The 14214-nt window shown below is 33.7% G+C and overlaps 2 protein-coding genes across 2 annotated transcripts; one reads left to right on the top strand and one right to left on the bottom strand.

Moving 5' to 3' along the window:
- Positions 1-1601: 1601 nt before the first annotated feature.
- Positions 1602-5584, top strand: LOC127262054 (ATP phosphoribosyltransferase 2, chloroplastic-like). The gene is made up of 11 exons (XM_051290556.1): positions 1602-1950; positions 2069-2128; positions 2427-2540; positions 2904-2969; positions 3069-3176; positions 3342-3425; positions 4148-4249; positions 4368-4481; positions 4547-4627; positions 4725-4844; positions 5249-5584. The coding sequence occupies exons 1-11, from the start codon at positions 1720-1722 to the stop codon at positions 5342-5344; spliced, it is 1176 nt and encodes a 391-aa protein (XP_051146513.1). The 5' UTR covers positions 1602-1719; the 3' UTR covers positions 5345-5584.
- Positions 5585-6348: 764 nt separating this feature from the next.
- On the bottom strand, positions 6349-11835 carry LOC127262572 (ribosome biogenesis protein BOP1 homolog). Its single transcript, XM_051291314.1, has 17 exons — positions 11583-11835; positions 11059-11202; positions 10640-10794; positions 10387-10504; positions 10176-10277; positions 9515-9671; positions 9297-9405; positions 9052-9154; positions 8795-8945; positions 8573-8705; positions 8385-8491; positions 8240-8310; positions 8058-8118; positions 7708-7935; positions 7531-7615; positions 6819-6997; positions 6349-6727 (listed from the first exon to the last, which is right to left on the bottom strand). The coding sequence occupies exons 1-17, from the start codon at positions 11781-11783 to the stop codon at positions 6642-6644; spliced, it is 2190 nt and encodes a 729-aa protein (XP_051147271.1). The 5' UTR covers positions 11784-11835; the 3' UTR covers positions 6349-6641.
- Between the last annotated feature and the right edge of the window lie 2379 nt (positions 11836-14214).

Here is a 14214-nt window from a genome sequence, read left to right as displayed (position 1 = left end):
TGTTTGATTTGATGTTTTTGGGGGGAAAAAATTGGATGAATAGTGGAAATCTATCAAAATCCTTCAAACAAAAGGTGTGTTTGTTTGGGAGTTTGAATTTTGAACTGAGATTTGAACAGTAAAAATTTTGAATTTGAATAGTTGTACGATGTGATATAAATAGGTGTTGATATGATGTTTTGAATGTAAAATTAATTTTTGACATAATATAAAAAATGAAAAATAGGTGTTTGATTTGATGTTTTTTTTGGGAAAAAAAATTGAATAAATAGTATAAATTCAATCCAATCCTCAAAACAAACGGACCAATGTTTAAGTTGTATTTGCATATACTCCTTCATTCCCTTATTTATGTATTCGCTTAAGTTTTACACTGAAATTTTAAAAATATTAATATTATATTGGGGTGATGTGTAGTACGAATAAAGTATAAACGACTAAAATAATTTTATTAGTATCGTGTAATATAAATGTAATGATATTTATGTAATATACTATAAGAATATTTTTAATGTAAGTATAAAGTGCCGTTGCTAAAAAAATAAAAATAAAATAGATATTTTGTGGATTAAAATAAAAAATAAATAAATAAATTATTAAGAGGAGTATGTTTTTAAGAAAGAAAAAAGTTGTCTTGTTGATCAAAGACAAATCAACATACATATGGCGTTATTTCTTCAATAACTATTGGTGTCGTTTGAAATCATTTTTTTTATGGTTTAGCGAATTGAGTCATTTCAAAAATAATATGGGAATAGTAAAATGCCCTTCAAGATATAGATAAGATAAAAAATAAAAATTTTGAATTAATTGATAATGTTGGTAAAAATTCAGAATGATTTACTATTGGTTCCATCTTCCAACAAATCAAAATAGCAATCTCCTATTGGCGGACCTAATTTATATGGTATTAGATTCGATCGAAGGTTTATCCAGTGTGTATTTTCGGATAGCGACTGCGGATTCTTATGTCATAAAAAAAAAAAAAAAAGAAAAACAATTTCCTACTCGGTTGTTCCATTCCAATCTATTCGTGCATAAACCTCTCTTTTCTTTTTATTTCCCCAATTTAAAATTTCTCTCATCTCCTCTCTTTATTTGAATTAAACTTATCTTTAGGAGTGTTTGGTACAAAGAATGAAATTAGATATAAAATAAGAGTAGATAATATAATTGAAGATAAAATGAATTTGGTTAGATAACAATAATTAATTTTTTTGTTCTATAAAAATAGAGAATTCAATTGCAAATTGTAAAAAAAAAAAAAAAAAAAAAACACACTTGTACAGATTATAAAAAATAGTTGATTAATAGGGTAGAAGATAATTTTAACAGATGAAAATATATAAAAGAAAAAAAAAAACTAAGATACGATATTTTGTTAATGCATAAATATTGAATTCTATGTGAGAGAATGAAAAATAATTTATTTTTCAAGTGGCATCCAGTCCATTCTAGTCGTTCATACTGGTCTTCGTAGTCCGGGATTCTCGCATTACACACATTTATGATTGACACGTGTCACCATACAAATCCAGGTGCAGAAAAAGGAAAACCTCGTGGCCGCAGAGAAGTATATTTAACAGTTGACACCAAGCAGTAGCACCGTCCTCGCATTTGCAATCGCCATCTTCGTCCCCATCGGCATCGGCGGCGGCGGCGGCTTCGGCGACGGTGGGGGGTTTATCTCTAAGGTTTACTGAAGGAAATCTCGAGAAAATGTCGCTGGTGCGAACGACAGTCCTGATGTGTTCTCCGCTCTCCACGCCGTCGGCGTCTTCTTCGAGCAACCGCGTCTCGGTGAAATTCGCGGTTTCGCGCTGCTCTGTGGCGTCTCCGACTACTGTGGTGAATGGAAACGTGGATAATAAGCCATGGGAGAGGAATGAAGTTCGGCTCGGGTTGCCGAGTAAAGGTCGAATGGCTACGGACACTCTCGATCTTCTCAAGGTAATTTGTTTTGTTTATGTGAATCTCGTGTATTTTTTGCGTCTATATTAATAGCACCGCTGGTTTCGATATTCGGCGGCCGTTTTACTCGGTTAATCTGCTCCTTTTTCGTGTGAAGGATTGCCAATTGGCTGTTAGACAAGTGAATCCACGGCAGTACGTTGCGGAGATTCCTCAGGTCAGCAAGATGTTACAAATTAACAGTATTCATCTTTTTTAGATTGTTGGATTCATTTGAGTTTTGCTTCGTTAATCGATGGTATTGGTCGTGACTGAATTTGTTAATTTCTTAAGAATATCAGAGATCCAGTGAAACCTAACTTGAATATGAATTTCGAAGTTCATACTATCTTTATAGCAAAGATGCTTGATTGGATTATTTGTTTTCCACTCTCAATTATCTTCCTCAGATTAAAAGCGTTTGCTTTATTCATATCACATCTTCAGTTTATATGTAGCCATTTTCTACATTGCAGCTTTCTAATCTGGAAGTTTGGTTTCAACGGCCAAAGGACATTGTGAGAAAGTTAGTATCCGGAGATTTAGACCTTGGAATTGTTGGGTTGGACACAGTAATGGAATATGGGCAGGTGAAAATTTTTATTCTTCAAGGGGGTTATTCCCAACTATTAGATTATTTTTCTGTTAAATGCAAGTTGCTATCCTGTTTTTAGCTTTACTGCAAATTTTGTTTCTTTCGTATTTCTTGAATCAGTCGGTAGGAAATAACTGTACCAAGTGTTTCCTATTATGTATCATGCCATCCATCAAATGAGTTTTATTTTACATAACATTGTCCATGTCTTAGTGTGCTTATACGTATTATACAATGCTATTAGTTATTGCTGTTTATAGATAGGAATATATGTTACTTTTTAATATTATAGTATTGTGTTGTTAATTTTCTATTATTCTTTCAAATCAGACCGTTCTTATCTAAATAGTTTTTGTAGGGAGATGAAGATCTGATTCTCGTCCATGATTCTCTTGACTATGGTGAATGCCATTTATCTTTAGCAGTAAGTAATAATTGTAACACATTTCACTCTTCTTGATCTTAGACAGCATTTTTTTCATTAGAATATGTTTCAGGTATATAACATTATTCTTTTTGTCAGATTCCCAAGTATGGTATATTTGAGAATGTAAATTCGTTGAAGGACCTAGCACAGATGCCACAATGGACACCCGAGAGACCTCTAAGAGTTGCTACTGGATTTACATATGTATGATTGATTCTTTTTTTTTGTCGTGTTTCTTTCATTTGTCGTATCATATATTGATTCTTTTTTTTTGTCGTGTTTCTTTCATTTGTCGTATCATATACTTTTTTATAACTGAATATGACCCTATTTAGTTACCTTTTTCTTAAGTTTATTTATTTATTGCAGTTGGCTCCTAAATTTATGAAGCAAGGTGGCCTACGACATGTCTCATTTTCAACTGCCGATGGAGCTCTGGAAGCGGCTCCTGCAGTAAGCCTCAACTGTTAGATACACAAGACATATATCTTTGTATAGCATGAGTATAAACTTTTATTTTTGACTTCTTTCCTTTGCGGGCATCTTTTAACCTTTCCTATCTTCTTTAGTTGTCTTGTGTTTTCTTCTTATGGTCATGTCAGGGTGGGATATTTAGTAAACAAGCATTTCTTCTTGGTTCACTATTGGGTGCTTTCACTGCATAACTTTCTTTTACTTTCATCTATCATCTATTTTCATTTATTATGCCAAACTGTCTTTGGCTTGCAACTTTCTGATACACATGACTTAGTCACTACATGACTTCTGTTGTTGAGACTGCTGCACTCTCTAGGTTCATTTGCAGTAGTTGGCCCAGCAGCCTTCTGGCATAGATGCCCTGAAGCATGGGTACTACAATGATACAAACTGAATTTTTAATAAAAATTTTAGGTGGAATCTTTGTGGATGAACTTGAAATATGTGTATGTCGTTAGCCTGTTGAATTAAAGTAGCCTAGGTGTTTTACTATCGGTAGACTGGAGCTGTTGGGTTCATCTTGAGAAGTTACATGGATCTTCTATTAAATGCATGCCAGGTTTCGACAAGTTGAAAATTGATGTTTTGTTGCAATCAGGTTGCCCCAATATTTTTGTAAATAATTGTTCTTTGTTATGTGGAAAAAACCATGTGCTGATGTTAGTGAACTAAGCGCTGCTGGTTTCATGTTTTTTTAGATGGGTATAGCTGACGCCATTGTGGACCTTGTGAGTAGCGGAACCACATTGAGAGAAAATAATTTGAAAGAAATTGACGGTGGAATTATCCTGGAAAGTCAGGTAAATCTTTTCGTTTCGCTAGTGAGATTGGAATCTCACACGAGTAATGGTATTGGTCGTTCATCTACAATCCTTATTTTCTTCTGAAATTTTCCCTGATTAAAACGTGTCATTTTAGGCGGTTCTTGTTGCTAGCAGAAGATCATTGACTCAGCGAAAGGGTGTGCTCGACATCACTCATGAAATGCTTGAAAGATTGGAGGCACATTTAAGGGCTGCCGGACAGTTCAAGGTCTGAATCATCCATTTCTTTTTCATATCTTCTTATACCTCCGTTATTTACAGTTCTCGTAACAGGTAACTGCCAACATGAGAGGAAATAGTGCCGAGGAAGTTGCGCGCAGAGTGATAAGCCAACCATCCTTATCTGGTCTGCAGGTCAGTTCAGCTTTTAATGTGTTTGTCATCAGTCCCTTCTCACCGGTTATATCAATTATCCAAAATTTGTCAATTGACATACCTTGCTTATAAGTAGGGACCAACCATAAGCCCGGTATTCACCAAGCGGGATGGAAGAGTTGCCGCTGATTACTATGCAATAGATATTTGTGTACCAAAGAAAGCACTATACAAATCTGTTCAGCAGCTTAGACAGGTACGACTCTATTTACATTACGACTGAGGCTAGGTACATCAAATTTTTAATCGGTTTAATTGGTGAAACACCATAATTTCATAAAAAAAATCATCATATCCATCCACTCAATTGATTAGTGACACACATTTTTCACTTAGTTTACCACAATGTTGTATGATTAAAAACTTGAAACCCTCGACAACTTTTGAGTGTCTGGGGATAGCGGTTATAAACTCGTTTAAAAAGGTCACCATTCTGTTTCCAAAAAATGACACGGGAATTGAAGCTGAATTACTACATTTCTAAGTGTTTCCCGCTGATATGGAAATTTCTTCTTCTAGAATGCTACCTGCATGAATTTGAAGTTTGTTGATCCCATGCCGGGGCTTTGCATTGAATATCAAAATGCAATCATTTTGCAGATTGGCGGCAGCGGAGTTCTGGTGTCACCTCTGACCTACATCTTTGACGAGGAAACTCCTAGATGGCGTCAGCTTCTTTCGAACTTGGGGCTTTGATGGTACGCCCTCCTCGATGGTTTTGTGTTTTTGTTATGATCTCATGGTTTCTTGCAATGTGGCTTGTTATACAAATTCTGTTTTCTCGAAGAAGATTCATGCCACTCTGCTGTTTGGATGAGGGTTTATGTTATGTCTAGGCAGCATTTTGGCATTCGAGTATAGTTTCGAACTCGGAAAAGAATACTCGAGTAAGTGTTTATTTATTTTATTAAATAGTAATAATCTATATATGTATTATGTACCTTTGCTTTTTTTTTTAGAGATTAAAAAAAATATATATATATATATGTATTATGTACCTTGCTTTTTTATTTATTTTATTATAGTTGAAGTTTTATAATACTGTGTCTCTGTTAAGTATAAATATATACTTTCAAATTTATTTTTGAAAATCTGGTGCAATTGATGGTGAAAAACAGTTAATTGTATGTATTTAAATATAATCAACGTGAGAATTATATAAAAGAATCAATCTTGAACTTATAAAACTCAGTTAAATAAAATACTCAAATGACTCATAAAAGAGATTTATTTTTAACTTGTAATAACTTTATTTATTTTAAACATACTTAGTAAATTAATTAAATTAAATCTTTAATTTTTTATATATAAGATTCACTTAAATTTGTTTTATTTTTATTTCTTTCTTCAGTAAACGAATGTCTATCTATTTTGAAAACTTTGTATTTTTTATACAATTTAAATAAATTATAAATAAATATATATATTTTTTAAAATTATTTGTATTATATAAAAAATTTAGTATTTATAAAATAATATTTATATATTAGATATATTTTATTAAATATAATTTAAAAAATATTATTTATATAAAAAAATAATAAAAAATAATATTATAATTTATTATTAATAACTTATTAATTTAAAAAAAAAAACATTTCACTCCCAAAATGAATAGTATTTAGATAGTTTAGTTATATTTTCATAACAAATTGCAAATACAATACGTCACAGTATATCAAAACATTTCACATCAGTACTAATGAAAGTAGTGTATGATATATAAATTTCAACTACATAAATTTGAATAATTACACGTAAAAATAAAAATAAAATTAAAAACACAAGTAGACGACCGCAACAAACAAATGCATAGCATAGATGTGTTGTATAGGCTCAACCAAAAAGGTATCAATATCAATGTATAATTTGACCCATTCGATCCTCGACCAGGTGATTAGATTAGATTAGATTTGATTGGTGATCCTCCAAGAACCAAACGAAGGGTACAAAATTGTTGAAGAGTTTTCTGTCAGGGAGTCTCCCGGAGAGTTTAATGACAATAGAGCTTGATTACTGAGTCGGCGCCAGCAGTGAACAGCCATGGCTGCCTCGGATGGAATTTGCAGTCCAGAATACCTGTAAAATTGAGCGAAAGAAAGAAAAATCAGAGACACACAACTACATGGGAAGAGCTTCAAATAGGGATTGGAACTTGAAAGTCGCCGACCTCTTCCATTTGTAGAGGAATGGCCTCGAAGAATCTCCAGAGGTACGATCAAAGGGTCCTGATTCAGATCAGAGTAAACCATGCCATGAAAAACATAGGCCGTGGAATCCTCGGAGCATGAAGCGAACAATGGATAGGATCGATGAACTGCGACGCTAGTAATGTCCTTCGGATGACACCTGCAGATTTTGAAATGAGTTTAGCAATTAATATTACTAAAGAATACAACATATACATACACTCATAAAATATAAATATATATAACACTATATTCATTCACAAATAATCAATCGACACTTAACATTATTTCTTATATTACTTACACAAACTTTCATATCTCAGTATAAAAAACACTTAAAACTAAAATAACTAAACAAACATACTTATAATTTCGACAACATGCAAGCGAAGTACATCAAGTAGTTATTAAGTCTATTCACATGGTTATCATCATCATGTTAGCACTTGCACCTAAAATACGTTGCCGCTGCTATCATTTATGTAACCATCAAGCTAAGAGCCACCGTGTTATGTAACCTTATCTTAAAGTGCCCACTTCAAATTAAATTCGGATATTAAAATTCATGGTTGTGGCAAGAATTGGTTTTTAGCTTCTTCTACTTGGGCACTTCAATTATATGGCATTTCCGTACTATAAAAAACATGGAACAATAACAGCACTTTCTAATAGAGTCATCAACTAAGATCATACCTAAGAACCCTGTAAGGTTTGGTCGAGAGGTCCATGTCAAACCAACATAATTTTCCGTCTTTGCTTCCAACAATGACGTTGTCACCTGCATTAACAACGCATTCGAACACATGGTAAGGCTCTGGGAACATTGATCATTATGAATGAATGATGTGGGGGGGGCAGAAGGAGACATACCACCAGGGTGGATAGCAATGGATGAGATTTCTCGGACTCCAGCCTCGAGCTTTTTGATAAGTCTTTGTTTTACCAAATCATAGACACGAACAAACTTCTGAGTTGCAATGAAGAATATGGAACGAGAAGGATGAAAAACAGTAGTAACAGGAATTCCTTTTGTCTTGAATGGAACTCGTTGTGTGAGCCTCTTGGAGAGTTGGTGAATCAATACTGCCCGCGATTCACGTGCTACTGTTAAGGAATCACGACTTTCATGTAGAATGATATATAAAAAAATAAAAATAAGAATATTCTATAAAGAAAACAACATGATGACTCAGACAATGAATTCAAGGTGAAAAGGATATCAGAGGGTATAAGAGCAGAAAGATGGTCTCCTCTTCGATGCCATTCAACTTTAGTTACAGTCTGCAGTTTAAGAACATTGATTATTTAGGTATAATGAGGAATCTCACACAACAATAGCACACTCAAATACATCAGACAAAAGTCTCCATTGAAATGCAAGCCACGACAAAAACACACTTACCTTGAAATGCTTCAACTTGATTCCACCATGTATTTCATCTTGACCCCAGCTCACCATGGATGTGCTGGTCCCTGAAAATAAATGTCGTCGGTGAGATCAGATACAAGGTTAGATTTTACAAAAAAATTATTATACAAAACTCAACCAGAATCGTCCGCTCCCATTTGAGGTTCAACATGGAGAAGTTCCTCAATCCTTTTCTGTTGCTCATCACTAGTACATTTGGTGTTCAGTATAAAAACATCTTGGCCCCTGCAATTTTTTTGCGGAGCTTATTGACATGCACCAAAATTAATTGACAAGAGTGAGATGAAAGATATGCATGTTTCTTACGCTGCAACTGCCAATATAGGAAGGTCCGGCATAGGATTCCATGCAACTTGTGCTATGGCGTCACCAAGTTCCCATATCTGAAGACACCTAGCAGTTTCAACTTCCCAAATCCGCACGGTGCCATCAATAGAACCTTTATAAATGACCCAATCCAGTTTAAGTTTTAAACCATGTTGTATAATATAAATGTTAAATATATGAAATATAGTATTGAAGTCAAACCAGAAGCAATCCATTGCCCAGTAGGTTCTGTAGAGATGCTTGTGACTGGACCCTGGTGACCTTTGTACTCAATGTAGCAACTTGTTGGGTAAGGTTTAAGACTTTTGCGGCTTGGAAGCTTTGGCTTCAAGGACTCTGGATCAATATTAATCTAGAACAATTGCGCATGTAATACTTACAGTTAATTATATATTTTCAAGTGTTAATATTGATTTATTGAAAAATCAAGTAACCACACAAGGCATGTTTATACTTACACGTTTCTTACGGACTCGTGGACATAAATAGAGATCCAAACAACGATCGAAGATGTCTTTAACATATTTATCGTACGCCGGAACACTTCTTAGGGCGGTGTATCTAACGTGAAAAAAAAAAAAAAAAAAAAAAAAAAAAAAAAAAAGCTCATTTTTGTCACATGTTTTGATCTTTATTCATGAAAAGAAAACCATACTTCAAACAATAAGAGCAAGGGAAAGTAAAAGAACAGATTGGTAATTACTGTTTTGGAATAAACTTCGGTCGATCTTCCTCAAACATAAGCTGATAAGAATTGATTTCTTCTTGTGTTGGGATGTATTCAAGAGAAGGATTATATGCTTCCTCATGACCTGAAATAAAAATTCACAGCAAAGAAAATTAATTCCGAAACAATACTAACAAAAATTGGTAGCATCAGGTAATTCAATATAGGGTAACACTAAAATATAGAAATAAGACCTGGCAAATTAGGCTTTGGTGCAGGAATATAAGCCAATCCATGCCTTTCCGTGGAGCTAGAATCATCCCACATGTTATAATATTGAGGCACTTCTTCCTTGGGTTTGTCATCAAACTTAATCAGCCCCTTCCTTATGGCCCGGACATATCGAAGAACCTGTAAGATACGAAAAAAAAAAAAATCAAAAAAGCAATGCAGTACATCTATTTGAAATCTAGGCATACAACGACTCAGTTGTTTTCAGGAAAACACAAACAACAGTAGGATAGATCAGTTATGTTCGGGACATTTAACAATGCAGGGAAGACTACATACACATGTCATCTAGAAAGAAATAACCTTCTGCCTTAACACAAAAGTAAAACAAGAAGACATAAAAGAAGCATCCATATAAAACCTTGAAAATTTATTTGTTAGTGTCTATTTGAACATATGACACTGGGGCATGTTAATAAATGGCGTGCATGAATCAGAGATAAATATATTATATTCTCATGTCAACTAAACCAAAAGTTCGAGGAAATCAGAGGGGCTGATAATAACATGAAAGCTTTAATTTTTCAGGGGATTGACATTCTCCAGAGTTATAAGTCTAGTAGTGCTACAAAGCAGCTGCTGAAACGAATATTAAGCAAAAACAGAAAAATCAAAGCAACCAACCAGTTTACTCTCCGACTTTGAGGGAATGAACCGTCTCTTTGGTTCTGGAGCATTAGAGAGTGGATGCTTAGCACCATCCCATTTGAACCAATCAACATAAGGCTGCAGAAAAGACAATTATCAATGAAACGAGAACACATAATCTACAGAAAGGACTAAGAAACTTCAACAAAACAATGAGAATGAAGAATGGCAGAGGGATAGCACGCACGGCGTACGGATCGAAGTCAGTATGGGGTGCTTTCCCTTTGAGTAATTTACGTATAAGCTTTGTCTCCTTCTTTGTCAACTCCACTTCCTCATCATTATATTCGTCGTAGAGCTTCCGCCTGAACAAAACAGTTTGCATGAATCAACAATCAAAGCACCTCATTAAGGAAGAGCAGTATAGGTTTGGTTCTCAAAGTATCCTATCTATTGAGAAGTGAACTACAAACAAATAATATCCGAAATTAAAAACTCACCAATTACGCGAGTCATCAACGCTTGCAAGAAAGGAATCCAGCTTACTCTGCCTTTCCTTCTTCTTAATTTTTTTCCCACTTAAATCATATCCAATATGCTCCTCATCTTTGTACCATTCCAAAGGAACACTTCCAACTGTGTTCCGAGGTGCAACCTGATTGTCAGAAGATAATCGTTTTGGTAAATTTAGAGTAATAATGAGTCCCATTCAGTCACGGCACCACTAATCTACTATGATGACATGCAGAAACTAGTCGAGTAGATCTCCTAGTGTATATATTAGTTTGTTTAGCAGAACATTACAAGTATTAGCCATTTAAATAACTATCTTTCACCCCTAATTTTAAAGATATAATTTTGCACTCCAGACTACAGACCTACTACAGAGCAGTCTAACAAATTAGGAAAACAAATATACCTCATCTTCAGATGAATCACTTTCCTCCACTACTTCACGTGAATCGTCTCTTTCTTCGTCGATGTCTCCTCCATCACGGTTGTTATCACTTTCAACTTCACTGTCTCCACCCAATTGTTTGTCACCAACTGCACCATCAATCGACTGAACTAGTCCAACACAAAAAAAATCAGGGTAGATTTTGAAAATAAACTTAAAAGTGCAGCTGAGAGTGAATAATTAGATTCCCAAGACTGTAAGCGTATTATAAAAAAAATTCCAATTTAAAAAATACTCAATCGTCGGAGACATCAATTGGATGAATTTATGCAAACTGCATTCTAACCACAGAAAAACACTAGTTAAACAAACTTAGCAAAACAGGGATTACCAGGTACCTCGTCATCAGTTAAACTCTACAAACCGAAGAACACATATCAAAATAAACAAATAAAGACACAATTCCACCTCCACCCAACATCTCAGTCCAAATGCCACCTTCCTTCCCACTTCCAATTTTTTTAAAAAAAATACCGCAAAATTACCTCGTAGTCATTGTCGGAATCCGAAACCAAATGCGAGTCTTCGGAGGTATCAGACGCAGTCTCTTCTTCTTCAATCTTCCGAATTTCTTCCGTCCGCGCGTCTTTCTTGGCCTTTCCATTGTTAAGTTTGCCGTGATCTGTCTTCTCCTTCGCATCCTCGAGCTTGCGGGAGACATCCTCCTTCTTCCGGTTCGCCCCCATATCTCCTCTGTGGAAATTCAGGTTAGGGTTTTGTGAGGGGTTTGGGGGACTCTGTTTTTAGGTTCGTTTCGTCTAAGTTAAATTTATTTTAGGCTTTGCTTTCACAAGATTGGGCCAATTTGAATTTGGGCCCGATCCACTATTTTGATTCAAATAAAATTAATTCTTAAATTTCGATACAATAATAGAAAATAGGATTAAAATTTTAAAATAAAATAATTATTTTATATCATATGAATAAATAAATATTATATAATGTTTACAATATGAAGGTATATTTTAAAATAATATTGAAAGTAATATATATTTAATTTAATATTTTTAAAAATATATAGAATATTACAAATCTATTAAAATTTTACAATCATGCATGCGGTTCTTAGCGGAAGTAAAGTGAGCATAGGATCCAAAATTTTAGAGTCATATTTGAAAATTTTAATCTATTATTAAATATAACAAATTTTAAATTTTATTATATATATTTCATAATTACTCAATGTAATTTTAATTCAAAAATTAAATTATAAATCTTAGTCAAATATTTTTCAAACACTTATATTTTCTTCTTAATCATATCTACCAATCTTTCTAAATTTCAAATCTAATTGTCTTCCATCCACCATAAATTTTGTAACAAATGATATATTTAGAGTTCACAGTTATTATTATTATTATTTGTATTTGCGTTGTCATTATTATTGAATTATTATTTTTATAATAGTTGTTATTTTTTATTTATTTTCGACCAATGATATATTTTATAAGTATGGTCGTATATTGAATATATAATTAAAATAATTTTATTTTTTGAAATTTATTATTTTATTTATCAGTTATATTATTTTAAAAATATATTTTAAAAGTCCGATATGGCCCTTGCCATAACACAAGTTGTATGGAATCCTAGGCTCTACCTTCCTAGCAGTGGCAACTTAAAAATCATCTTTAACCCAGAGTTATTAATAGTTTTGGGTTGACATATTTGGCACGCCAAATCCAATGGCGTTGTGTTATTTTTTTTTTTTTTATTTTATTTATTTTTTAAATTATAAATTTGATTTTAAAATTAAATTTTTATATTAAAAAAGTTTTTAAAATTTCATTTTAAATTATAAAAATAAAAAATTATTTATACTAAGAAACATGCGCACCTTTCATCTCATTTTGTCAATTAATTTAGGTGCATATTATTAAGCTCTGCAAAAAAATTGCAGGGGCCAAGATGTTTTTATATTGAATACCAAATGTGCTAGTGATGAGCAACAGAAGAGGATCGAGGAACTTCTCCATGTTGAACCTCAAATGGGAGGGGACGATTCTGGTTGAGTTTTGTATAATAAATTTTTTGTAAAATCTAATATTGTATCTGATCTCACCGACAACATTTATTTTCAGGGACCAGCACATCCATGGTGAGCTGGGGTCAAGATGAAATACATGGTGGAATCAAGTTGAAGCATTTCAAGGTAAGTGTGTTTTTGTCGTGGCTTGCATTTTAAAATTGTTGGGGACTCCCGTTTGTAGATATATGATTAATGGTTGTTTTTTCCTAATAATTCGAATTTTTAGGTGAGACGGTCATTAAGCATCCGACATATGCATTCCCATTTGTGGATATATGATTAATGATTGCGTTTCCAGTTTGAGTTTGTTCTTATTGTTCCATGTTTTTTATAGTATGGCAATGCCATATAAGTACGTTTGTTTAGTGATTTTAGATTGAAGTGTTTTCCATGCTTAGATATAGAAAATTGTGTGTGTAATATAATAACTCATATTTTGCATTGAATTGTCGATTTTTTCTGTAATATTTTATGAATGTATGTATATATTATATTTTTTAGTAATACTTACACTCATTTCAAAATTTGAAGGATATTACTAGCGTGGCCTTTCATCGATCCTATCCATTGTTTGCTCTATACTATGAGGATTACACAGCCTATGTTTTTCATGGCATGGTTTACTCTGATCTGAATCAAGACCCCTTGATGATACCTCTGGAGATTCTTCGAGGCCATTCCTCTAGAGATGGACGAGGTCCGGCGACTTTCAAGTTCCAATCTCTATTTGAACCTCTTCCCATAAAATTCTCTAAATTATTTTACTGTCGATTTTATAGGTATTCTGGACTGCAAATTCCATCCGAGGCAGCCATGGCTGTTCAGTGCTGGCGTCAACTCAATGTTCAAGCTCTATTGTCATTGAACTCTCTAATGCGGCCACAACCTCTCCGGTGAGACTCCCGACACAACTCTATTTGCCCCAACCCAACAGTTTTATATATCACTCGTTTGGTAGGCTCTCTGGCGCTGTAGTTTCTTGCAGGATCACCAATCTAATCACCTGTCGAAGATCAAAAGTTCTAATTATACGTCGATATTTTTTGATTGTTTGTACAACTAGTACATGCATTTCTTGCGGTCTTCTC

This window comes from Andrographis paniculata, unplaced genomic scaffold (assembly GCF_009805555.1).
Source record: "Andrographis paniculata isolate CXL003 unplaced genomic scaffold, ASM980555v1 Contig65END, whole genome shotgun sequence".
NCBI classification, from domain to species: domain Eukaryota; kingdom Viridiplantae; phylum Streptophyta; class Magnoliopsida; order Lamiales; family Acanthaceae; genus Andrographis; species Andrographis paniculata.
The sequence above is the reverse complement of the archived record's forward strand: the minus strand, read 5'-3'. Positions and strand labels throughout refer to the sequence as shown.